A 25,989-nucleotide genomic window follows, 5' to 3' on the forward strand; every position below is an offset into this window, starting at 1 on the left:
AAAGTCGCACGGCGGCTAAAGGCGCAGCGAAGATACTAGCGCTATAAATAAGCGCTTCAACTAAGGATGGCAACCCGTACAATATTTTTGTATACTGTTGAACTAAGTAAAGTTTGTTGTTTATGAGGTTTTAGTTGTCTTTGAAGCTTTGACCCGAAATATAAGTCAAACTGCTGAAGAGAAGTAAGTGACTGCTACGATTATCGTAGATATGGCCCTAAAAAAACTGATAAAAGAAGCCTTCTCAATAGTCTAAAATGCAAGAGCTTCCGGGGGGGCTTCGCCCACCTGGGTCCCCCCCACAGTGGCCCTGCCCCTGGACCCCGCCTGGGACATTTGGCGGCCCCCGGACCTCTGTCCGACGCTTTGAAAAAATCCTGGCGAGAAGTCTGTACGGCCTGAGTCTTCAAGTTAACGTATTGTGTGGTCCCGCTTATGAATATTAATTAGCCTTCGCTTTCCTCTTCGCTGATTGGCTGAACCATTAATTGAATTAACTCTTCCTGCCGGCTAGACGCAGGTGCAGATGTCGGCTCTGTGGGGTGAACGTCCGAAAGGTCATGGCATGGAGAACGAAAGAAAACCAATTTCCCCTAAAAAAAGTGCTGTAATTAAGCCTTTTACAGTACTTTATGCCAAAAATTTTACTTGGATCATTTTACCAACTATCTTATGCCTATCTATACCAAATGTTACTCATACCAGGGTACAGGGGTGCAAAATATACCGTTATAAGACCGTCAACAACAGTCGCACAGAGCTAACAGCGCAGCGAAAATACCATCGCTAGCGTTTCAACTTCGGATAACAAGTTATAAGTACTGTTGAACTCAGTAACGTTAAAGTTTGTTTTTAGTTGCCTTTGACGGTTTGACCTGAAATAGTGTTACGCTAAACTCCTGAAGAGAAGTTAAGTGACTGCTGCGATTATCATAGATATGCCCCTAAGAACTGATACAATATAAAGCCTTCTGAATAGTCTAAAATGCGAGAGCCTTAGGCGGGCTTCGCTCCCCCTGGCGGGAACACTGCTATATACGAGATCATGAGGCCCCGCTTATGAATATTAATTAGCCTTTGGCCTCCTCATCGCTGATTGGCTAGGTCTTTGATTCAATTAACTCTCCGGCTGACGCGCACAGGTGTGGCTCTGTGCGGGGTCACGGAAGGTCACGTCAGGAGGCCAAAAGAAAACAAATTTCCCCTCAGAAAAGTGCCAAAATTAATCATTTTAAAGTTGTTTATGTCAAAAATTTTACCTGAATCTTGTTACCAAGTATCTAATGCCTATCTATACCAAATTTCAGGTCATTTAATTGTAATACCAGGGTACAGGAGCCAAAAGTGTCCTTTTTTGGTCAAAAATTGGCCAAAAATCGCAAAAATAAGCATTTTGTTTCACTGTACACCAAAAGTGTTATTGAATTTATATGAAGGGAATATCAAGGCACATCTGTGTCAAATTTCAGCTCATTCGGTTGCAATACCAAGGTACAGGAGCCAAAAGTGTCCTTTTTTGGTCAAAAATTGGTCAAAAAATCGCAAAAATAAGCATTTTGTTGTACTGTACACCAAAAGTGTTATTGAATTTATATCAGGGCATTATCAAGGCACATCTCTGTCAAATTTCAGCTCATTTGGTTGTAATACCAGGGTACAGGGGCCAAAAGTGTCCTTTTTTGGTCAAAAATTGGTCAAAAAATCGCAAAAATAAGCATTTTGTTGTGCTGTACACCAAAAGTGTTATCGAATTTATATGGGGGCATTATCAAGGCACATCTCTGTCAAATTTCAGCTCATTTGGTTGTAATACCAGGGTACAGGGGCCAAAATATACAGTTTTGGTCTAAAATTAACCAAAAAATCTCAATAAAATCATTTTAGAGGCAGATATGAAAAAAATGGGAAAACAGCATCAAGGTATTGGCCCACTCTACCCCTGTGCCGAATTTCAGGTCATTCGGTCCAGGAACGGCGGAGATGAATCACTTTGAAGATTTGACAGGAGAAAGAAAGAAAGAAAGAAAGAAAGAAACATTACGAATACAATATATTTCACCATACTATGTATGGCTGAAATATAAAAACAGTCATGGTGTCCCAACGACCCACTAGAAGGTCAAGGGATAGGTGAGGTAAGGACACCTTGAGCAAGTAAAAGAACACCCTTATCGAAAAGAGTAGGGTTCTTTCCCGGTGTGAGTGGATCAAATAGATCTGTCAGGATATACAGCTTGTACTCTTTAGTACAAACCTGGTGTGTTACGCCATGAGGCTGTTTACCGGGTACGCAATGCATATAAACACAAGTATGTGCGGTGCCACCTTCTTACTCTAGAAGCAGCGGTTCGGCTCCGACGGTTTTTTTCTTACGTGATTCTTTCGGCCTCTATATTTTGTACCGTTTGCTTGACGTCCCAGCTTGAGAAAAAAATACACCATCTGTAACTAACCGTTATAATATTTTTAATCAGCACAAGGCAAAACATGATGCATTTTATAGTGTTTGGGATATGTTTGTCCAATTCATCTTAATCTTTGGTTGTCTTAGGGTGGGAATGTATGTGTTAGAATAACAGATTATAAGGCCGGCAAGCCTCTGATGTAAGGTTATGGTTAATATGTAACTCCTGGTGCGTCCAAGCTGACAAAAACATGTTACCCACCTAAATTTATATATAGCTTAGGCCCATTCAACTACACGGCGCTCGCACTACGACTTCGCTACAAACTACATTGGATTTCCGTATCACACATTTAGAAGTATGATTGAAAATACAATGTTCAACATGCACAAACTAAAAAGAAAATTATCATTTTTTTCTATGAAATTCGTTTATAGCTCTGTCGAAAAGGATATTAACACTTTATCTTTGAAATGTTGACCAAAATTTCATATATTTTGAACCTAGCCTGGGTATACCATCCTGTTTCTAGCGAGTGTAATGAGCCCCGGTAGAAACAGGATCAAACCCAAGCTATTTTTGACCTTGTCCGTCAAAAATCATTGAACTTTTCGCCACTGTGAAAAATTGCAGCTGTCAACGGCTCAAACGAGGTGAGGACCGAAATGGCGGCGTTCTACCTGGCTGTTCTGTTGATCGCGCTCACTCCCTGTGGAGCGGTGGACGACAACGTCCGTTTTGACTGTTACCCTGAAGACGGTGCCACGGAACAGCTGTGTCTAGATAGGGGGTGTGCTTGGGAGGAGACACAGAACCCCAAGGCACCAAAATGCTTCTATTGGTATGTATCTTTTTCGCTCATTTCTTCGTTCAAACCCTTTTAGTGCCTCGTCGTGGTACAAAGGCAATAATGTTCCTTGCAATTTTCTTAGTAGAGTATGTTTTAGGGAGGGATTGCTAGCCTCGAGGCACCTTCTTGAACAAGGGACCCAAATTTTACGTCCTGAAAGACTTGTGCAGCCCCAATCGAGCTGCCCTGTCTAGGATTGAACAGGGGTGTCCCTGTTAGGCAAAGTTGCTTTGATTATATGGATGCCATCCTTTGGGAACCAAATAACTGATGCGAGCATGCGAATAAAAATAAGGTTTGACCAAAAACAAAAATGCCTTCATTATGAAATATCCAGGAAGTTTGATCAAATGACTGAAAACGCAGAACATGTTATATCGGACAATAGAGTCTTCGTTTTTGTTCTTTCACGTGTTCTTTGATCTAAAATATTCTAAGACAATAGTATATTTTTTCCAATAGTTGTTTTTGAAATCCACGCCATATATTTGCTTGTTTTGAAGCTGCTTTGTATCACTTCCAGCGGTTGTGGCAAGAAATACTGAGTATAGAAAGAAAAAGTTTCACGAGTGTGCTAACGTTGAACATATACTACACCTTTTCTTTTCTTAAAACGAGTTTTCATACTGTCATAATTAGGGACCCTTATGGATATCGGGTGGAGGGCAACGTCCAAGACACGGTCCTCGGGAGTAGAGCTACCCTCCGCCGCCTGAATACGCCTGCTCGGTACGCTAACTCCGCAGACGTGGACCCCGTGACTCTGGATTATGAAATGCATACAGCCAAACGACTGAGATTGAAGGTACGTCTATTTTGAATTTATTGAATTGCAACAAAACAACAACGGAATTCCGTAGGGTATCCCCTTATTCTTAGCGCATATCTGTTCCTATATTTTCAATATCACAAAGAAACGAGAAGAAGACGAATAAGTAGAATAGAATTATTGTTTATAGTAGATTTATTGTATATATTTCATGTATCTTTTGTTGCGACCTGTGCTAAACCCAGTGGGTATGTTTTTTTTTACATATTTACAATGTAATTACAAAGGTTTTCATCCATTCATTTATTAAACCCAAAATAAGACATGGTGGTTGAACTATGTTAACCTTCTTTGAAGTTTTTTGTTGATACATTTTTCATACTTTCCTATCTGTATGTAGTTCTACGATAGCAACACTCAAAGGTTCGAAGTGCGAGACAAGATGCCCCACATCCCAGAAGCAACGGGAAAAGCGCCCTCTCCCGAATATACCGTGAACATCACGCCACCCAGTCCGACAACGCCCTTCTCCCTCAGTGTTACTAGGACGGCGACAGGAACTGTGCTGTAAGTAAGGCCTAAGTCACATTGAGCCGTACAAAAGTCGTACGATGTTTTTCGTCGTACGATTGGTCGCTCGACTGTCGTTAGCACTGGGATTGTTAAGCAGGCTGTCGTAGAACCAAACGTCTGCAAGCAACTAAGAGTCTTAGATACTTGCCAGCGTTTCGTTTTATAACAATTCAGAAAACTGAGTCGTGTGCAACACATGCACAACTATCCCAGGAATGCATTGCGAGTTTGCGATCGTACGGCAATCGTAGGGACATTGAGAACATTTGTCTTAGGTTAGATTATATGTTAGATCGTACCTTGTACGATCGCAAACTGATCGATTCTTGGAATAGTCACGCAACCATGCAAGCATATGTCATACATCGTTAACTAACTAACTTAACGCAAATCATGCATATTATACGTTTGTCCGATACAGTTGGGACACTTCAGTTGGCGGGTTCACCTTCTCGGACCAGTTCCTCCAGATCTCCACCAAACTACCGTCTACATACGTGTACGGGTTCGGGGAGCACGAGCGAAATAACTACCGCCACAACATGGACTGGCGCACGTGGGGCATGTTTACAAGGGACGAGGCGCCCGGACCGGTAAGGACAATCATGTTTATGATATAATTATGTATTCTTACGCGTGCATTAACATTCATGGAGCTACAACATACCGCAAAACAGAAGTAACAGAATCCATACTAGCTAGTCCTACTATACTTCGCATCACATACAGGTGTCGTTGCTGCGATGTAGAGAAAGGGGGTTTAAAATCAGGCATGGGATTCTTCAATTCTAAAAGTGTTTTTAAAAAATGTTACATTGAAATATCATTTGTTTTCTAGCCCTCGGACGGTGTAAACAAAAACTTGTACGGCATGCACCCGTTCTACCTGTGCGTGGAGGATGATGGGAAGGCTCATGGCGTCCTGCTGCTCAACTCTAACGCAATGGGTAAAGTGACGTCATTTCCTTTACGTCACAGCTTACGTCACAGCTCTGTGAAGCGTTTCCGTTACCTTACCTTACAAAAATATTGAGCAATCACTCATGTGTTAACTGTGATTCGTATTGGTTGATAACGTGAGCGTCCTTCGTTGATCACCAAACGTATACGTACGTTACACAAACTCTCGCTGTTGGGGGCTTATTGGTCCTCCTTCTATGACAAGTCGAAGGCTGCTGGAAGCTTGATTCACGCTAACGTTTCCAGATGTTCCGGGCTAGCTAAAGCATTTATACTCGTTATCCAAACCTAGACAGAGAGATTAGAGACAGACAGAAAGAGTGAGACCGACAGACACACAAACACACAGACAGACAGACATACAGACTGATAGACTGGGGTAAATGGCAGATTGTCATACGAAGAAAAAGACCGACAAAAAAGACAGACGAAAAAGACTCATGTAGCGACAGAGACAGGCAGACATGTACAGATAGAGACAGACATGTACAGACACAGACAGGCAGACAAACAGACACAGACAGACGGACGGACAGACAGACAGACAGAGACAGACAGACAGAGACAGACAGACAGAGACAGACAGAGGCAGACTGACAGAGACAGACAGACATGTACAGACAGACGCAGACAGACAGAGACAGACATGTACAGACACAGACAGGCAGACAACCAGACAGAGACAGACAGACATGTACAGACAAAGGCAGAGAGAGACAGACAGACATGTACAGACAGAGGCAGACAGACAGAGACAGACAGACATGTACAGACAGGGACATGCAGACAAACAGACAGACATGTACAGACAGGGACATGCAGACAAATAGACAGAGACAGACAGACATGTACAGACAGACATGTAAAGACAGACAGAGTCAGGGAGGCAGATATAGACACGCAGGTAGACAGACAGAAAAGAGACAAGCAGACATACAGAGACAGACAGGCAGACAGATAAAAATAGAGAAAATATCATAATTCTTGTATCCTCCCCGGTACAGAGGTTGTCCTCCAGCCCACCCCAGCCATGACGTTCCGAACTATCGGCGGTGTTCTGGACTTCTACATGTTCCTGGGTGACGGACCTGAGGACGTGGTGCGGCAGTACACAGAGGTAAGCCTTCTGCTCTCTTCTGAATTCTGTCTGAGGGTCTGCATGGGGGGTCCCGACAACGATTTACGCTGAATTCAGAAGAACCGCCTACGTATTACGTTAAATCAAGATAGGCAATTACGCTAAATCCGGTCGCCTCGCTACAAATTACGTAGATAAGATGGTGTTCCCTTAGTAACGAATTACGGAAAATAAAATTAGACTGAATACGTCTTACGTAAAAGAACACGCAGACCCTCCTGTCTATTCTCATAATTTTACCAATGCAGAAATATCGAAAGAATAAGTTGTTAACTTCATGCAAACGGAGGCATTGTGTTAGTTATTATGTTTTCATGCCGTCGTGGTTTCTGATCGTAAATAGTTTTGAAAAGGTGGGGTGTTAGAATGTGAGGCATGAATAGGGTGATCAATATCGGACATCGGCAAGTGGGGAAGGTTGGTTTGGCTTGGGTCCAAAGTTTCTAGACACATGGAGGCACTGACAGGAAGTTAGGTCAAAGGTCCCAGAAAAGTTCATGAATAGATATCGAATGGCTGCTGCCATATGGAAGCAAGTGGCCATGGGAAATTACTTAGTATCACATCGGAAAGAATCAGCGAGAAATGAACATTTAATGGTAGTCAAATATTGACATATTTTAAGAACACTTGCAGATAGATGTTAGGTGTGACGGGTCGTTCAGTGTAATATAACCAGCTGCTGCCGCGCCGCGTGCCTGCGAAGCTGGTGTGTTACGCCGAAGGGCGGTTATACCGGATGTATAGACACAGATACAGATACGAAAATTCACAGCGAAAAACCTCAATGATCTTTCACGGAGGTATGAGCTCTCAAGTTTTTTTTTCAATGTTCCTTGATGTTGGTTGTGCTATGTACGTAATGTTGTCTTGCTGATATTCCAGTTCGTTGGCCGCCCGTTCATGCCGCCGTACTGGGGTCTGGGGTTCCAGCTGTGTAAGTGGGGCTACGGGAACCTGTCTGTCGTCAGGGACGTCGTCAAGGAGATGCAAGACTATGGCATTCCGCACGTAAGTAAAGCTAAGAGCACAGCCCGACGTGCGTGCAATTTGTCCGTACGTTTTTTGGAGGCCACGTCCGCCACGTATTTCTGAAAACGTTCAGGCTGTACAGGGCAGGCGCGTCGCCCGTACTGGCACGTACGAGGGCGAATCCGCAGCTCGATGGCACACAAAGTTTTTCCTGCACGTCAAGAGTTCTGCAGCGTGCCTGCGTGCTCCCAAAATCTGTCGGATTCCCTACGAGTTCGTACGGAGGCGGTACTTACCTCTTACGTATCCCAAAAGATTAAGGTTTTTGCATGTAGACAGCACGTATTTGCACGTACGGCGGGTTTCGCCCTTAGCTGAATGCGTTTCTGACTCTGCACAATACCCAACTTTGCTATCACGTAGAATAAATATCCGTAGAGTGTATACGAATATGGTTTTATCATGGAGAAGTTAAACTGCTCATCAATGGATCGTAAAAATCACGCAGTCTTCTGTCAGCTACCTTACTTATTTACTCTGCTGCGAATACTGCGATACACTGATGATGTCAGCAATGGGTCAACGGTTGTCGGAAGTTGATATCGCCCCCCGTCCAGGTCAAGAGAAGGTTGTAGTAGATGGCTTCATTTATTCTTATCTTATGATAACGTTATAACGTATCAACACCATATATATAAATGTGATTGACCTATATAAAGTGATGTTAGATGGATTAATGTATGAACATTATAAGCCAATATGATTTCAATATACAGTTTCCTCATCGACCTACAGGAGGTTTTTAGTAACAGTAGTGCACCTTTATTCGCGGTTTAACTAACCTATATACGCTGTTTGTAAAAAAAAAACAAGTATTTGGGGATATAAAGTAGACGATCGGGGGTTTCAAACTTTAATATTTTGGAAATATTGCGATTTAAAACGAGTGTCGGTCTGTCCACTTTATCCCTAAATATCCTATCATTATAGACAATTGATATTTTTTACCCAGCGGATAAAGGTGAACTAACATTAGTAATGATAATAATAACTTTATTGCTCAACAGTTGTACGAGGTACAAAGTATAGCATCTACAACTACAGTTCTATAGCTTAAGTTAACGCTTATCTAACTAATACAGGAGTGTGTAGCATGGTATAAGTTTCTTACGATCATTGGGGAGGCGTTTACAATCATTTGAGGAATTTCTAATGTCTAAACCTTCTTTGATATACTTTCCTATATGCACCATGAAGGGATTGTCACATGTCATGATGTATTTGAATTATCGTTTTCTGGCTGAAAACTACGGAAGATAGCTTTATTGTCTATTGTACATACATACACAGGACGTACAGTACGGTGATATTGACTACATGGAACGTCAGATGGACTTCACCATTGATCCCGTCAACTACCAGGGGCTTCCCGAGTTCGTGGACCAAATCAGACGTGACGGGATGCGTTACGTCATCATTCTGGTAATTACAGGTTTGCGATAGCAGAACCTGTTTTGTTTTAGGTCACGTCCAGAAGTACCGCCATTTTGTTTCCCTTTATGCAAAAAGAGTGGTATATGTTGTATGGAAGCATTGACGCCATTATATTTGGTATTTCATCGTCTTCCCATATAGTTAAGTGGAGTCTTTAGCTTTCCATCTTCTAACCACATGTAAACCTATGATCGAAATATTACAAAGTAAGGGTCACATTGTTAACAAGAACTTGGACGAAGTCTGTTAAGGATCACTACAGCCCCATTCCACTTTCGATCTCGCAGGAATTTAGATTGCATTTGTGTAGCCTTGATTTTATAACTGAGACCTCTTGCAATAGGAAACAAAAGTTTGACTAAAAAGACAACAAAACACAAAAAAGTAAAATGTTTCATTTTTTTCTAACTTGAAGGGCGCTCTGTCAATTTTAGTCGCAATGAGGTTGCCGCCCCGTGGAATGAATCTGAGGTATTAATGAATCCATATCATGTACCTTCGATGCATGTCAGAATGTTTTATTTGCTATTTTATCGCATTTGCATATGTAGGATCCCGCCATAACGACTAACGAGACAGAACCCTACGCTCCCTACACTAACGGCACTGCGCTGGACGTGTGGATCAAGGATGGAGACGACAATTCACAGCCGCTCATTGGGAAGGTAAGGGCATTTTATCAAGAATATTATGTACCCCAGAACACTACTCAAACTGATCGTCACCTACCTGTGGTTTACAATAAGCTAACGGAGCTAGATATTTGCATATGCCAGTTTTAAACATTCTTGTATGTCTAAGTAAGTCACGTATAGGTATTATCATGCATTTCATGCACTTCAAGATAGTACTGTTCATCATTATGCAACGAAAAACGAAGTTTAATTACAGTGGTATGTACCAAAGTGCCGTATTTTGTCATAGAAAAAAAATAATATCAGGGGCAATAAAACCTGATGACGTCATTCAAATGGGCTCCAAAAATCAGATTTAGAATTCTTTCATGCTGATCTATCAATTTTCGTTACAGTTTCATTCTTTCTTGATTCATTATTGAGAAAATAATGTAAAGTCAAAATGCCAATTTCGCCAGCCCTATATACATAAATAACCACGTGGCTGGTGGACACTCCTCAGCCGACTATCCTCCTTGCCAGCTTTGAAACTAAACTATCTTATTATAGCGGTAAATCTGCCTGAAGATTAATTGAATTGATTTTGAACAATGAAATGACTGTGTTGAATGCTCAATAGACATCGTCGCCAGGCACCACTTGGTGTCTTCACGATCAGGACTTGCGTCTATATTTTCCCCCGGAATCTTGTTGATTTTAACTCCGCGTTAAACAAAATGCAGGGAACCGACCGTTCCTCAAAACAGACCGGTAATCACAGGGTGTCCTACAAGACCACGTAAGAGTCACGCCTAAAAGTGCAGAAAAATCCCAATGTTACACTATCCGGAGGGACCCTTTTATCAATGAAATTGAACCGTAGCATTACTGTGCCAAACTGGCCTTTACGCCTGAAAGCGGTTTACCAGTTATGCAAAACAAGCCACAACATATATCGTCTTCCGGGAGGGACGTAAAACGGGGGTCCCGTGCTCGAGGAGGTGCCTCGACCACGTTAATCAGCCTCATTACTCATAATGGTTACCTACTGGCTGGCAAAATAGACCTGGTGATTATTACCTGCATGTATGCAGGTATGGTTTTGATGCTGGTGGAAACTTTTCGGTAGCCGGGGATATAGGGCGCTGTATCTCGTGAACGGATGATGCGAGCACGACGATTTTTGGTACGTGGGTTGGGGGTGGTAGCCTGACACTCAGGTGTGATTTTGGGCCTCCTGGCGCTTGACCTTGACATTGAAGGTGGCATTTTTGGTGTTTTGGGGGCACTTTTGGCGCTGTGTGTCCGGAACGATACGCGCGATTGCGACGATTTTTGGTGCATGGGTGGGGGGTTGTTGCCTGTTGCCTAGGATTGACTTTGGGCCTTGTCGCGTTTGAACTTGACCCGGCAGGTCGAATTTTGTGTCCGGGAGGGGTGTTTCCGGAGTTATATCTTCTGAACGGCTGGTGCTGGCGCGATGATATTTGGCACATGTGTCGGCGGTGGCTGAATAATGCTCAATTTTGATTTTGGCGCCCTTGGTGCTTGAACTTGACATTTTAGGTTACCTTTTGTGCGGGCACGGGGCGTGCGCTGTATCTCCGGAACGCAAGGTGCCATTGTGTTGCCATTTGGTACGTGAGTTGTTTGTTGTGTCCTGGTGGTCAGGTTTGATTTTGGGCCTCCTAGTGCTTGAACTTGATACTGTATAGGTTGACCCTGTTTTAGTGTGGTTGGGGCATCCTCCCAATATCTGCTTGGTTTTAAAAACAGATTATGGTTGGGTGTAGAACCATCATCTGGCCTGGGCCACCTTCAATGTATCAGGTTACTTAGTGGCACTGACAGTTTGCCAGATGACGGGAGTGTGCCAGATTATATATCTGTTGGTCAGGTATAATTGGAGTTTGCTTATTACTCTTTGTGGTGTTTCTAGAGCTGTATAGTATAACACTGAGTTTTAAGTTCCGGTACAAGTTCCTTTACCCTGTTGGCAATCATGGTTGAACTTGAACTTAAACAGAAGAAGATGCAATTTTCTAATGTGGAGGAGAACTGTATAGAGTGTGGGCATAAGAGAAAGGTATGTGTATGATTTGTCCTGTGTTTCTTTTTGTTTCTTTGGTAATGCCATTTCCATACTGTATACAGGTAATTTGTTGTTTTGGGCTAGTCATATTCGCTTGGTTTTTGGGCCTGCTTAATCTATGGTACAGGCAGGGTTAAGTGGTGGAGGCTTAGCTTTGTTCTGTTTTAAATTCAGTATCGTTTGTTGCATTTTGTCGCGGCAAATATATGATGAAATTCCCCTTCTAAGCAACTGCTCATTGGTTTGTGGGGATGTTTGCTGGGTGTTTGCTTTGACTACAACAGCTTCTGAACTTTTCAAAGCTTCCATTGCCAGCAGCTTGCCATCTATAAATGGGATTGACAAGGACATTTTTCATAGTAAATTATGCTGTTAAATTTGGCTTAGATACTACAGGAGATTTAGGTTTGGGTTGGATGGATTGAATGAAAATATCATACCACCCTGGGGACTAACTGTTGCTGCTGCATGGGGGCTACCACTATTCATGTTGTCTAATGTCTATGGAACTACAGATTAAAGTATCATTGGTCAAATTATGCGAGTAACATTCCGATGTCAAGTGAATAACACCCCAGAAATAAATCTTTAATGAATATCATTGGAAGAACACAAACCAAGGAGACTTAGCAGCTGCATTAGGTCAGTACATTGAAATAGGAAGATATTAGTATATCATGTGACAGAGTAACTACATGTGCATGGGCCATCTGAGACAAAAAAAGGTAGCGTCTCAACAACTTCAAAGTACTGTGGTTGGTTACATACTTAAGAAATCCAAAATAAGTAATGTTCATCCCTGTCCAAACTTACAAATTCAGAAAATGGAATTTCAGAGTCAGACTTTTGCATGGTGCACAACACGGTAAAAAGCTCATTTTTCCAACCACGTACCACAGACAAAAAGGCAAAAATACACAATAGGTCTACAGAAACCCAATACATTTCATGCAGGCCTGAGGTCTACGAACTCTTGTTATTATTGATTTAATGTTGTCACTTTGGAAGTATGGACGTTTGTCTGATTGTTTGTTTACGCTTCCAGGTGTGGCCGTACTATCCAGATGTTACGGTTGATCCGACTCAGGAGTGGGACTATAAAGTCGAGGTAAGGCAATTCCTTCCAAGGGTGCTTCTTTCATCCAAGTGAAATGTTGTAGAGTTTATGATTCTGAGGTATGCCCCGCCCTAGCTTCCTTATAACGCTTTGCTTTTAACTGTATGTCTACAATACACCTTTTAGACGGACCAAATCTAAAACAGGCATAGAGATGGTGACCAATTGTCACCTTCTTTAATGCACGTACCTGCAGTGCAAATTAAGTAGAACCACTTATTATTACAATGAGGAAGGTGACAAACAGTCACTGAAACGTTAGCCTGGTAGAAACGTTTTTCATACAAAGAACTTTGTTATCAATAGCAAGACCATGTATAACTCCGTGCCTTCTCATTTCACAGCACTATAACGCCTACTCCGTGTTTCCGGACTATTTTCACGCCGATATCGACCAATGGTGGGGCAACTTCATTAAGGACTTCTACAAGACTCTCAAGTTCGACGGGCTCTGGATCGTAAGTATCAAGTTCAAAACATTTAAAATATGCTTCGTATCTTTTTAATGTCGACTTTGCCTTTCTAGAGACACAAATGATAAAATAAGATACTCTCAAACTATTATATATCATACTAAATATAGTGCGTCTTTTTCATTAAACTCCTTTATACTGATATAAGTTTATGTGCAAGCCTTCAAAGTTTAATGTTTATTACACTAATTAACTAGGATGTCCATGTAGCTCAACTGGTATCAGCCTCACAGTTGAGTGCCTGGTAACTGTTGGGAAACTGCGGTTGGTAAGTGGGACATTCAAGTTCAAATCCTGGGCACGGCACCGTGGTTGGGACTGCAGCGTTTTTCGGATGGGAAAACAGAATAGATGTCCCATTTTCGAGAATTTGGTGCCTCCCTCCCTGTAAAAAAAATAGCCTGCCATTAAAACAGCAAATAAACTTGCTGACCTATGCTCCACTATGGTCTGAATGAACACTGATCAACCAGACACATATCTTTCCAACTTAGCGAGGTTTTCCAGATTTGACTACACCTACGTCGTTGCAAACAACCAGTACGTGCCTATGTAGTAGCGTACCCTACCGGATTTACCTTGTACTGCAGGGCAGTAATGTTCCGGTATGTTGCCCCTACAGGACATGAATGAGCCGACTAATTTTGTCCACGGATCGGTGAAAAGTTGCTCCAACAACAAGTACGACAACCCGCCGTATATGCCAAGTAAGTCACGCAATTGTTTTTATAATATACCTTCTTGCTTGCTTTTTTTGTTTGATGTTGTGACGTTTGTTATAACTGTGGGTAAATTCTTCCATGAGACAAAAGTATCAATAAGGTAACATACACTTAACATACGAACTGTTCCTATCTTAGTTTGTTACTATTGTGTTGTAGAATGAATAGATTAGCGGACATTCAATAGTTAGCCCCCTTACAAAAAGCATTTTTCTGAAATCCTAGTATGATACAGTGGGATTGAGGACTGAGGTTACATATTTCTTTCGTAAACTTGCAGAGATTCTGGGCCCCAACATATACTCCAAGACCCTCTGTATGAATTCCGTGCACGGCGGAACTGAACACTACAACACACACAGTCTGTACGGATGGAGCCAGGCCGAGCCAACACAGAGGTGAGTGGGCCATGTCAAGGTCAAGAAACACTAGTTCACCTTTATCCGCGGGGTAACCTATATACGTTGCATTTAAAGACGGTGTTTAGCAATATCAACTCGATGGACGGTGGTTTCAAACTGCAATATTTTGATAATATTGCAATTCGAAACCACTGTTCGTCACTACATTGAAGATTCTTTCCATAGAAATTCTCACATGGAACAGTTTCTCAATTTTCTAAAGTTAGGAAATTATTTCTTAAAAGAATATTCACTCATAAGAATTTCTAGAAATTCAAGTCTAAACTTCTTATTTTCTTGTCTAGAAAGATTGCCTTTTTCGTCATATTTAGAAAATATCAGTATTCTTAGAAGAAAATGCTGTCAGAAAAAAATACTTAAGATATAAATTCTTAGCTCGTGGACCCAGTCTGTATATTAAGTAGAGGAATTGATATCCATACGTTTTACTTGCTGTGGCCTACTTGTGAGAAATGGTGAGATAGAATTTTGGAATTAAAGATTGCATCATTGTACGTTTTCATGTTCAGGGCCCTCCGGGAAGTGACCGGGAAACGCGGGATCGTGTTCGGCCGCTCCACCTTCCCCAGCGCCGGGCACTTCGAGGGGCACTGGCTCGGCGACAACACGGCTAAATGGGACCATCTACACAAGTCCATTATAGGTACTGATATAATAAACATTATACATTTATGTTACAATTTTAAACTTTATATCTGCACACAAAATAAAGCGCTTACCAGCAAGCTTTTGATCAGTTCTTATCACGTCGAAATGACCCAAAGCCTATATCTAGACCGGAAGTGTGACGTCAGCAAAGGGTCAAAGGTGCTTGGAAGTCGGTATTGGCCCCCGTTATCCATTTGTTAAAAATGTCAACAGATGTGATAGGCGCTATATATATATATATTGAAAACGTAAAGCCATAACTACACAACTTCGATATATTTTAAATGAATTTCAGTAACACAAACATACAAACTGTGATGAAATGCCATAATATAAATTACTTAACAGAAATGTAGTCTGTGTAACGCAAACTCCGCTATCCGGAGCTTGTAGCCTCCTCCCCGCGGATGGGCGCGGCAATGTAGAACGGGCCTAAGAAGCGCGATTAAATCAGGCTGACAGAAATGGTCGTAATTCTTTTTCTTGCATATTTCTAGGAATGTTGGACTTTGGCCTTTTCGGTATGCCCTACGTGAGTAACGTTATTTTTTACTATTTTACATATGGACAATGTACAAATGTTACACCTACCGTAAAGCCGCATATAATGTAAATTATGTTGTATGATATAATAAAATGTACACACCATGGTGTACTCACTGTAGTAGCTTTAGAAGTATAACGTTACGTTAGTTACATTTTTAATCGTAACGCCAGGAGTAACGTTACTCAGTGAAATTTTCCATTGTTCTCAATTAGTAGTGATTTTACTAGCCAAAATATTGATCTCTAAGCAACTATTGGAAGGGATAATCTTAACGTTTTCCAAGCTATAGCTGCCCATTTCTGTCACTACCTAGTCTTACCAAAAGTGGCTATCCCCTGCTTGAGCTTTAGTTTTCTAAAGCTTGAGTTTTCATTTCTAGGTTGGCGCAGACATCTGTGGGTTCTGGGACGACTCGACCCCTGAACTTTGTCATCGCTGGATGCAGCTAGGCGCGTTCTATCCCTTCAGCCGGAACCACAACTGGGAACAAGGCGCGGTAAGTTCAACAGCGCCACCATTTTGATTCTCACAACCGTTCTCGTTCCCAGGTGGGTGCGGACATTTGTGGATTCTTCTTTGACGCTTGGCCGGAGCTGTGTCAGAGGTGGATGCAGTTAGGAGCGTATTATCCGTTTAGTAGGAATCACAACTGGGTTCTGGGTGCGGTAAGTATAGTGAGGCACGGATACGCAGCAGCAAGTATGACGTTGTCTCCATTTGTGGAGAGTTTGACTTTATTAGTCTGTGACCAGAACCTCTGGTCGACAGACTTTTAGTTTTGTCACGTTTACGCGCGTTCGCAGCTGTATCTATATGTTCTCGCTATCTGAATCCTATGTGGTTTGGTAGGTCCTCTGTACTGAGGTTGACGATGATGCACGTGATTTCTTTTTTGCGGCAGGTGGTTTTATTATGGATGTTATAAAAATAGCACCCCTACAAAATGTTCGTCTTCCGGTGTATTGGTCCAGATCCTCTGCATGTGGGTCATGATGTAATCGGATATTGTCAAGCAGATGCGTGGTGTTATCTGATCGTCAAAGTTATTCGCGTTCGCATCTGTATTTGCATGTTCCCGTTGTCGCATACGTACGTTGTTTGGCAGGTCCTCTGCACTGAGGTTGACGATGATGCACTTTTTTTTTTTCGCGGCAGCTGGTTTTATTATGGATGTATAAAATATCACCCCTACAATTTCTTCGTCTTGTGGTGTTTTGGTCCAGGGCCGCTTTGTTTGAGCCTTGCCATAATAAAATATAGCAAGCAGATGCGTGGTTTTATCTGATCGTCAAAGTAATTCCCGTTCGCATCTGTATTTGCATGTTCCCGTTGTCGCATACGTACGTTGTTTGGCATGTCCTCTGCACCGGAGGTTGACGATGATGCACTTTTTTTTCACGACTGCTGGTTTTATAATTATGGATGAATAAAAATATCACCCCTACAATTTGTTCGTCTTACGGTGTTTTGGTCCAGGGCCGCGTTGACAGTTGTTCACCTTTCTCGAAATATGTTGGATTATGATTTTACTATACATACAAGTGGACAGTTGTTCACCTTGCTCGAAATATGTCAACATCTGTGACCAGCTGTGACCAGCTCTTCATGTTGTCAACCACAGCTGCGACCAGCTGATCATGATATGTTTGACAACCTCGATCTATGAACTTTGAATATGACAGTATCTCCTATTTATTGTTAATTTATGTAGCTCCGGGCCAATGGCCATTTATGTTTTAAAGGAACATGGTTGGTACTTTTATTATGATAATGCTGTCATCATATATACTTGTACCTTCAGCCTCTTGTTATGGTTGTAATAATGTCAGAAACCCAAGTTTGCCAAGACTAGCCTAAATAGACAAAGCTGGCTGAACGCACTACACGATGAAGCGTGTAAGCCATATCATGAATTATAAAATTACATCAAGGTCCTGTTCTGTGCTTCATACTTATTACGTCCATAACAGAAACATGTTAGTACTTGGTGCGTTTGTCAGTCTGCCTGTCGGTTTTGTAGCACTTGCAGGTGTGTCTTCTGTGTACGTGTCTGTGTATTAGACCATCCGGTTACTTATTGTCACCATAACTTTAGACTTTGACCACATGTTATCTCACAATCCATACCTCTTTAACATTAAGATTCACATTGACACAGACATATTAAGCAACTTTAAATAAAACGATATAGTTAACACCATGAAAAGAATCATTATAGGATATAAGCGCAACGTCACACACCAAAGAAGACAAAACAAGCAACATATACCAGACCGACGTCACAGACTATGTTACCTACGGTCACTTGTTCGAATTGCAACAGGGACAATACTATGTGGACACTGGGAAACTGACTAGCGGAGGGTCTTTCTATTTAAGTTTGTCTGTTTGTTATTCAATGTTATGCGTTTCCTGTGTGCTTAGTCCAATGTGTTCTGCTGGTGCAATCAGGCTTTCCTCAAATCTTTCCAATTTGTCCTGTTTATCACGAGCTCGAGCTTTCTTAGCTCTCGTGAGTTTTCTGTGACCACGGTGGTCCTAGTCCTCTGTCCTCTGCATGCCCCAAGTAGGCTCTGTAGGTCTTGCAATGACCTGCAATGTCTCTCCTTTCTAGATTTGTATGTTATGTTATACAATGACAGTCAGTAGAGTGGCAGGAAGTGAATGTGAAGATAGTGGCACCGCAAAGGTCAGATATTTGGGAGTGATAAAACGTATCACACATGTCAGGTCATGGGGTCAATGGAAGAGGCTATTATTTCACGGGGATGTTTTTTTGTGTGTGATGTTTGTCTGTTTCTATGGGTCTCAGTCACAATGCTTTACTAGTATAATACAGGTATCAGTTAAACGTCCTGAAAGTTAATCGTAGACTGTGCATATTACTTAGCCTATTAGCCTATTACATTCTTATTTCTATTCTTCTAACAGCCTCAGCACCCGACCCACTGGGACGGAGCCATAGCTGACGCGGCCCGGGACGCCCTGCAGACCCGGTACACGCTCCTGCCGTACCTCTACACACTCTTCTACCAGGCACACACCCAGGGGTCAACGGTCGTGCGGTCACTCATGCACGAGTAAGTTGAGTTCAAACTCTGTTCCAACACACACACAGAATAAATTAGTGACTAAATCTTTGACTGTATATCTGTAAACTATTAAAAAATATATCTGTAAATCTATTAAAGTGACCAAAACGACTAGATCACGTGACCTCACGTGACGTCGGCAATTGGTCATAAGTGCACGGAAGTTGATACCGTCCGCCGTCTCTCTTGAGTCTTCACAGAGTCTTTATATATACATATATATAAGATAAATACAGATAAACTAAAGCAACCTACATTAAACAATCTTACCACCACAAAGCATGTCCAGAACATGGCATTCAAAACATAATTTTGGCGACGGTAATTATAGAGGGGAATTCAAAGTACCGGTAAACCGCTTTTAAATATCTCTGATTGAATGTCCTTTCACTTTTGTAATGATAGATTTTATGTCTTCCAGGTTTATTGAGGACAAACTTACGTGGTCAATCGACAAACAGTTCCTGTGGGGGGCCGCCCTTCTTATCTCACCTGTACTAGATCAGGTATTGGGTTGTTCATATATAATCAGCTGTCTCTTTTTTTTCCTAAAACGAATATTGCATAGATATTATACGTTTTCTTTAACTTGCACGTGTTAATTTGTTTGTTATTTATTTAATGACTGAAAAGATCTTTACTTCTTGGCGTTGTTTAGCCAAGTACATGCAGAATATAATCGGAAGTATTACTTTATAAATAGCGGTGACTAACTTTACTCACACGTTTAAAGTATCCTGATGATTGTTGTAATTTTGTATCCCGCTAGGGAGCGATGGACGTCAACGCTTACTTTCCCAAGGGAAGGTGGTACAACTATTATTCGGTAAGTAGTTTTTCGATGTGTCAATTTTTTGACCGACATGTTTACAATTTTTATACAGCTGTCTGATCTTTACAAAATTGCCCACTGAAAGACCCACACAGCCATCCCCGGTCAGTAAAATGGAATAAAAGCAACGGGGGTTCGTGAATTGTGAATATTACCTTAGATTACCCAATAATGCTCGTATTTAATTATCTAAACGTGTTGCAAATGTGAAAAATCCTACTTTTGACTGACAAAGAACGATTGCGATCATGATGTACTAAAGTTGTCATCTATCTAATCACTTGCTATTATATAGAGAACATGGTTATCGTCAGGTCAAGATTTAATACAAAGACGTGTACACTGCCTTCTCTTTAGGTGAACTCTGACCACCAGGGTCGGGAGGTGGCCGATGCCGGGCAGGGTAGGAGTCTCTCCCTCCCGTGTGACATGGATTGTATCCCCGTACACATCCGTGGTGGCCACGTCATACCTACACAGGGACATGCCAACACTACCGTGTTCAGGTAAGTGTGATATGGACTGTATCCCTATACACATACTTCATGCCTACACAGGGACACGCCAACACTACCGTGTACAGGTAAGTGTGACATGGATCCCTGTACACTGCATCATACCTACACAGGACATGCCAACACTACCGTGTACAGGTAAGTGTGACATGGACTGTATCCCTGTACACATATGTTATACCTAAACAGAGGCACACCAACACAATCGTGTACAGGTAAGTGTGACATGGACTGTATCCCTGTACACATATGCCATACCTAAACAGGGGCACACCAACACAATCGTGTACAGGTAAGTGTGACATGGACTGTATCCCTGTACACATATGCCATACCTAAACAGAGGCACACCAACACAATCGTGTACAGGTAAGTGTGACATGGACTGTATCCCTGTACACATATGTTATACCTAAACAGAGGCACACCAACACAATCGTGTACAGGTAAGTGTGACATGGACTGTATCCCCGTACACATACGTCATACCTACACAGGGACACGCCAACACAATCGTGTACAGGTAAGTGTGACATGGACTGTATCCCCGTACACATACGTCATACCTACACAGGGACACGCCAACACTACCGTGTACAGGTAAGTGTGACATGGACTGTATGCCTGTACAAAATCCGTGGTGGCCACGTCATACCTACACAGGGACACGCCGTGTACAGGTAAGTGTGACATGGACTGTATCCCCGTACAAAACCCGTGGTGGTCACGTCATACCTACACAGGGACACGCCGTGTACAGGTAAGTGTGACATGGACTGCATGCCCGTACACATCCGTGGTGGTCACGTCATACCTACACAGGGACACGTTTAAACACTTCCGTGTACAGGTAAGTGTGTACGCCTAACACATCCCGTCGGCGTTGGGACATTGACACATTTCCTTACTCAACTCAGGTCTAAAAATGAATACCTGAATTCGGTTCGAGAGGTAAAAGCAGATAGAAGGAGAGGGTTTGGCTCCGCCGTTTAATATCGTGCACTAGACAAAGTGGATAATAACTCACTGTTCCTACGGCCTCAGAAAGGAGATGGGATAACCTTAACCCTTTTATTAACGTTTATCAAACTTACCTATTATATATAATACTAGTTTTCTTTCTATGGACATGGAACACATAAAGAACTGACATTTCTGTTCTTTTTTCATATAGTCGAAGGAACACACTAGGCCTGATCGTGGCTCTAGACGAGGCAGGAGAGGCTTCTGGTAGCCTGTTCTGGGACGATGGGGAGGATATAGGTACGTCCTGTTTCTCACTTATTGTTTTCATTTTAGTAATCTCAGATATGGTATCTTTATCTGTGCAGCCGGTATAAACAACCTCCGGTGTAACACACCACCTTCTGTATCTGTATCTATATAGCCGGTATAACCATCCTCCGGTGTAACACACCAGCCTCTGTATCTGTATCTATGTAGCCGGTATAACCACCCTCCCGTGTAACACACCAGCTTCGCGGCACGCTGCAGCAGCTGGTTATATTACACAAAATGACCTCACATTGTCTTTGTACATCTATCTGAAAGCGTTGTTTAAAGCTATCTAGCGATTATGCTCCTACGGTACCTGATGGCAACGAATGTATTTTTACTTTCTCTATTAGACACGACAACTATATACTAGTATGTTCATTTGTTTGTTTGTTAAGTAGTCGTTGTTTTATTTTGTTGACACAGACACCATCGGCAGCAACAGTTACAGGATGATCACCTTCCGTGTGTCGGCGGTAAGTCTGACTTAATGTTTACAGTTATCAGTAACCCCCATTGAGAGCCTTTCAGCGTAACACCAGGCTTTTCTCCAGCGCACATCGATTCAGCGTCTAATTACCAGTTTTAAATTTAATTTGCATAAGATATACAAAGGCTCTAAATATTTCATGATTGTATGAGGTCACTGAACTCTCGTTACTTAGATATTTTCTCTACTGTGTGTAGTTTTTTTTATAATATGTATAACTTATTTTAGGCAGTTCCACTTTGGCTGTCATTATATTTTTCTTTTAGAATCGTTTGAACGTATATGCCTTGTAACCGCTAGCTGTTAATGCTCAGCTTGTTTCTGAGGAACGTAATATAACGATATCGCGATGTTTTACAGATGACCCTTGACATCACCGTGGAAAGTAACGGCTACACGCCTGACCCTGAACTGCAGTACGAGACCATCCAGGTGTTCGGGTCTCCCGCCATGCCTTCTGACGTCACAGTGAACGGACAGAACGTCGCGTCGGACAACATCGTCAGGAAAACTGCGGACAAGGTGAGGGAATTAAACTATACTTTCTTTAAAGGAAATACTAGCATATACAAGGTTATATATCCAAACAGTTCAGCTAGCCTCGAGTCAAGTCTTGTTAGGCCGTGAAACGGAGGTACTAGTGACTTCTGTGCGTTTGTAACGAAGACGTCTGCCCGATATATAGATAAGTAGAAAATCCCCGGATGGATTGTTTCGATTAGTATCTCAGTTGGTATTTATAAGACCTCTGCTTACCTGAAAATACAAAGCGAACTATTGGAACTGTTGGAAACTCACATCAAGGAAAACACAAACAGATTCGCCATGAAAAAAACATGATCTAGACGTGGATAATGATTGCATTGTTAACCTGACCTGCCGGTTTATGTCTATATATATGTCTTTTGATTTCCTATATCAGTGATACAAATATTCAGAGTCACTCTGTTTAGAGAAGCCATAAAGACTTATCCCAACTTCCCCACGTTGACAGACGAACAGAAAGCCACTTTTCTCTTGAAATCGCATGCAGAACCCACAAATTTTAGAAAAAGTGGGGCTTTTCGTCTCCCTCTGCTTCCAAAAAGAAGTCAAACCCAACCTGTATAGAAATAACCAGACACTAGTATTAGAGTAGAATATTGTTCATAACTGTCCGACGTCATTTTTATATCTACTTTGTTTATACCATGTACTTGCAATTAGCCATCGGGCACGAACTTACAAATTAACATTCTATATTGTGTCTTGCATGCAAGATTCTTTGATATTACAGCATTACTACACTAGTTCACCTTTATTCGCGGGGTAACCTTTATCCGCTGTGTTTAACACCAGGGTATTTCGGGATATCAAGTCGACGGATGGTGGTCCCAGATTGCATTATATTGAGAGAAAAAAATCAATTTAAAACCACCGTCCATCAACTTGATATAATATCCTGTCTTGAGGTACAACGGATATAGGTTACCCCGCGAATAAAGGTGAACTAACGCTACATGTTCCATCAACTCTACTTGTGTTTCTAGGTGTGGCACCTGGAAGGCCTGTCCCTATCCATGGGAGAGAACCACAAGATCACGTGGACTATTCCTGACGACACTTCCGGTGCCGAGGTCTCCCGTGCCCGCCCATTGGCTCTCGTCATAGCGGCCATAGCTGTGGTTTTGGCCACCGTCAACGGTCATTTCCTCTCGTAGAGGACAAGCAGTCTCATACGCTTTTGTTGAAGATCTTGAATTTACTTACTAGATTAGGTTAAAGCTTTTGGCGATATGCTTCCATATATTTTTGCAGATTTACTTTTTCTACGTGAGAAATCAAAGAAAAATCATATATAATACACGCTACATCATTTTATGTTTATGAAAATTTGTCTTTATCATAAATCACATTTGAATGTGTTTTAAGATTGAAATTTAATTCCAACACAAAGGTTTATACGGATTAAATTTTCAATGACCGCTGTCGCCTTCTTCATACATGTATTCGTCTTATAAGCAACAAATACGATTGCTTTTCAAGTCTATTAAAAAGCGTGTCATCTGATCATTTAGCTTGAGTTCTTCATTAGATCTTTTCTTTGATGACTATGATTAAATGCTCAAAGCGGTGTCGTCAATTTTGCCATCAAACACTTCAATAGGAAATATTGTAGATTTCACATTACTTTTATATGATGATGTACATTATTCCATTACATTCGTTGCGTTGAAATTCTTTTGCTTTAACAAATAAAGAAGTTTCGCTCTTTAGTACAATTATCCTTGCTTCATGTAATACTGTCACTGACGAGATTAGAATAGACTTAACTGCCTTTTAGTTCACCTTTATTTGCAAAGTAATCTATGTCTGTTGTCCCTATAAACTATGTACTGTAAATGCAGAAATGTTCGCGGTGGATTAATGTTCGCGGTTTTCGCGGTGACCACTTCACCGCGAACTTAAAACCACCGCGAACATTTTTCTATTATTGTATTAGACTGCAGTCTATGATGTTACTGCGAACTTAAATCCACCGCGAAAAGTCCTTTTACCCGCTACCGCGAAATTAAATCCCCGCAAACTTACATGCATTTACAGTTTTTAGTAATATGAAGTCGAATGTCAAATTGAAATTTTTTAGAACTATAGCAGTTTGAAAGTACTGCCCGCCGACTTCACTTCCCTATATGCAGCAGATATAGGTTACCTCGCGGATAAAGGTGAACTAACGCTAAAATATACCTGCTTCTTCAATAAAGGAATTACGCTATAATGCTATATTTTATCAAGCAAACAGAAATCAATAGAAAAAGAATAGCTTACTACATAATCAAGTTACGTCAACGCAAATTAGCCCCGCCATCAAACAACAAAATAATCAAATTAATAAAGATACATCGCTACATACACAGACAGATAAATGTATGCAATTGTGACATCGATTAAGGGTAATGTCTACTAGCGTAAATCTTATTTTTTTCTGGTAGATAACGGATAAATAATTCAAATTATGTAACGTTAGTTCACCTTTATTCGCGGGGCAACCTATATTCGTTGTACCTAAAGACAGGATATTATATTAAGTTGATAAACGGTGGTTTTAAATTGATTTTTTTTTCAATTTAATGCAATTTGCGTATAAAAGTTACCCCGCGAATAAAAGTGGACTAGCGTTAATTCATTTAGGCGCAAGACGTCCAGTTCGAAGAATTAAATTCCAAGTCAATCACATTATCTTACGGAATGTGGTAGAGAACAAAGAGACGACCAACCAAAAAGTATATGTTTCGCAACACCAACAGAAATGGGATGGATGTCAAAATGTGTCCTACGATCCTTTTAGAAAAACGTTGGCTGAGGAGAAGAAGACGCTGATTACCGTGGAGTAGGCTGTGAAGTAAGAAATGAGATACTGATCCGATCGCATTGGCACGCGCAGCTACAAGCTGTAGACCTAGTTCACCTTTATCCGTAGGGTAACCTTTCTCCGTTCTTTTTAAGAACAATGTATTTAGGGATATCAAGTCGCCAGATGGTGGTTTCAAACTGCAATATTTTGAGAATAGTACAATTTGAAACTACCGTACATGGACTTATTATCCCAGGATACCCCGTTTAGCAACATAACGGATATAGGTTAAAGGCGGATAAAGGTGAACTATAACATTACCTCCAACTAGCCCACGACTGAAGTGATTTCCATTCAAACCGCAGGTGCCAATGCGAAGACGTACCATATTTAGGCCACACCAAATTTATTTCTTGCTTCTCGGATTCGCCTGTCCATTTTTTTTCATTTAAAAAAAAGAAAGTCCCGTGAAAAAAAAAATAATACAGATTTTGCTATTGCCATTCAGTGCCACATAACTTTTCCGTTTCACATAATTTCAGTCTTTTAACAATGCATTTTATTCAGAACATTAGTAACAAATCAAAGGAAGGGATTCATTGTATAAAACGTGCCATTAAACTTGTCAGACTGTTATGTTTTTTGTGTGTGTCAT

The 25,989-nt window shown here is 41.4% G+C and overlaps 1 protein-coding gene across 1 annotated transcript; it reads left to right on the forward strand.

The window, feature by feature from the left end:
• Positions 1-3,032: 3,032 nt before the first annotated feature.
• On the forward strand, positions 3,033-24,264 carry LOC118419828 (sucrase-isomaltase, intestinal-like). Its single transcript, XM_035826441.1, has 24 exons — positions 3,033-3,246; positions 3,895-4,060; positions 4,425-4,591; positions 5,019-5,190; positions 5,436-5,544; positions 6,562-6,674; positions 7,581-7,706; positions 9,018-9,149; positions 9,713-9,826; positions 12,913-12,975; positions 13,329-13,442; positions 14,080-14,164; positions 14,460-14,577; positions 15,111-15,244; positions 15,747-15,781; positions 16,176-16,292; positions 18,728-18,876; positions 19,310-19,394; positions 19,658-19,714; positions 20,078-20,226; positions 21,410-21,498; positions 21,937-21,986; positions 22,361-22,522; positions 23,530-24,264. The coding sequence occupies exons 1-24, from the start codon at positions 3,071-3,073 to the stop codon at positions 23,698-23,700; spliced, it is 2,853 nt and encodes a 950-aa protein (XP_035682334.1). The 5' UTR covers positions 3,033-3,070; the 3' UTR covers positions 23,701-24,264.
• The last annotated feature ends 1,725 nt before the right edge of the window (positions 24,265-25,989 follow it).

Source organism: Branchiostoma floridae, chromosome 7 (genome assembly GCF_000003815.2).
Source record: "Branchiostoma floridae strain S238N-H82 chromosome 7, Bfl_VNyyK, whole genome shotgun sequence".
NCBI classification, from domain to species: Eukaryota; Metazoa; Chordata; class Leptocardii; order Amphioxiformes; family Branchiostomatidae; genus Branchiostoma; species Branchiostoma floridae.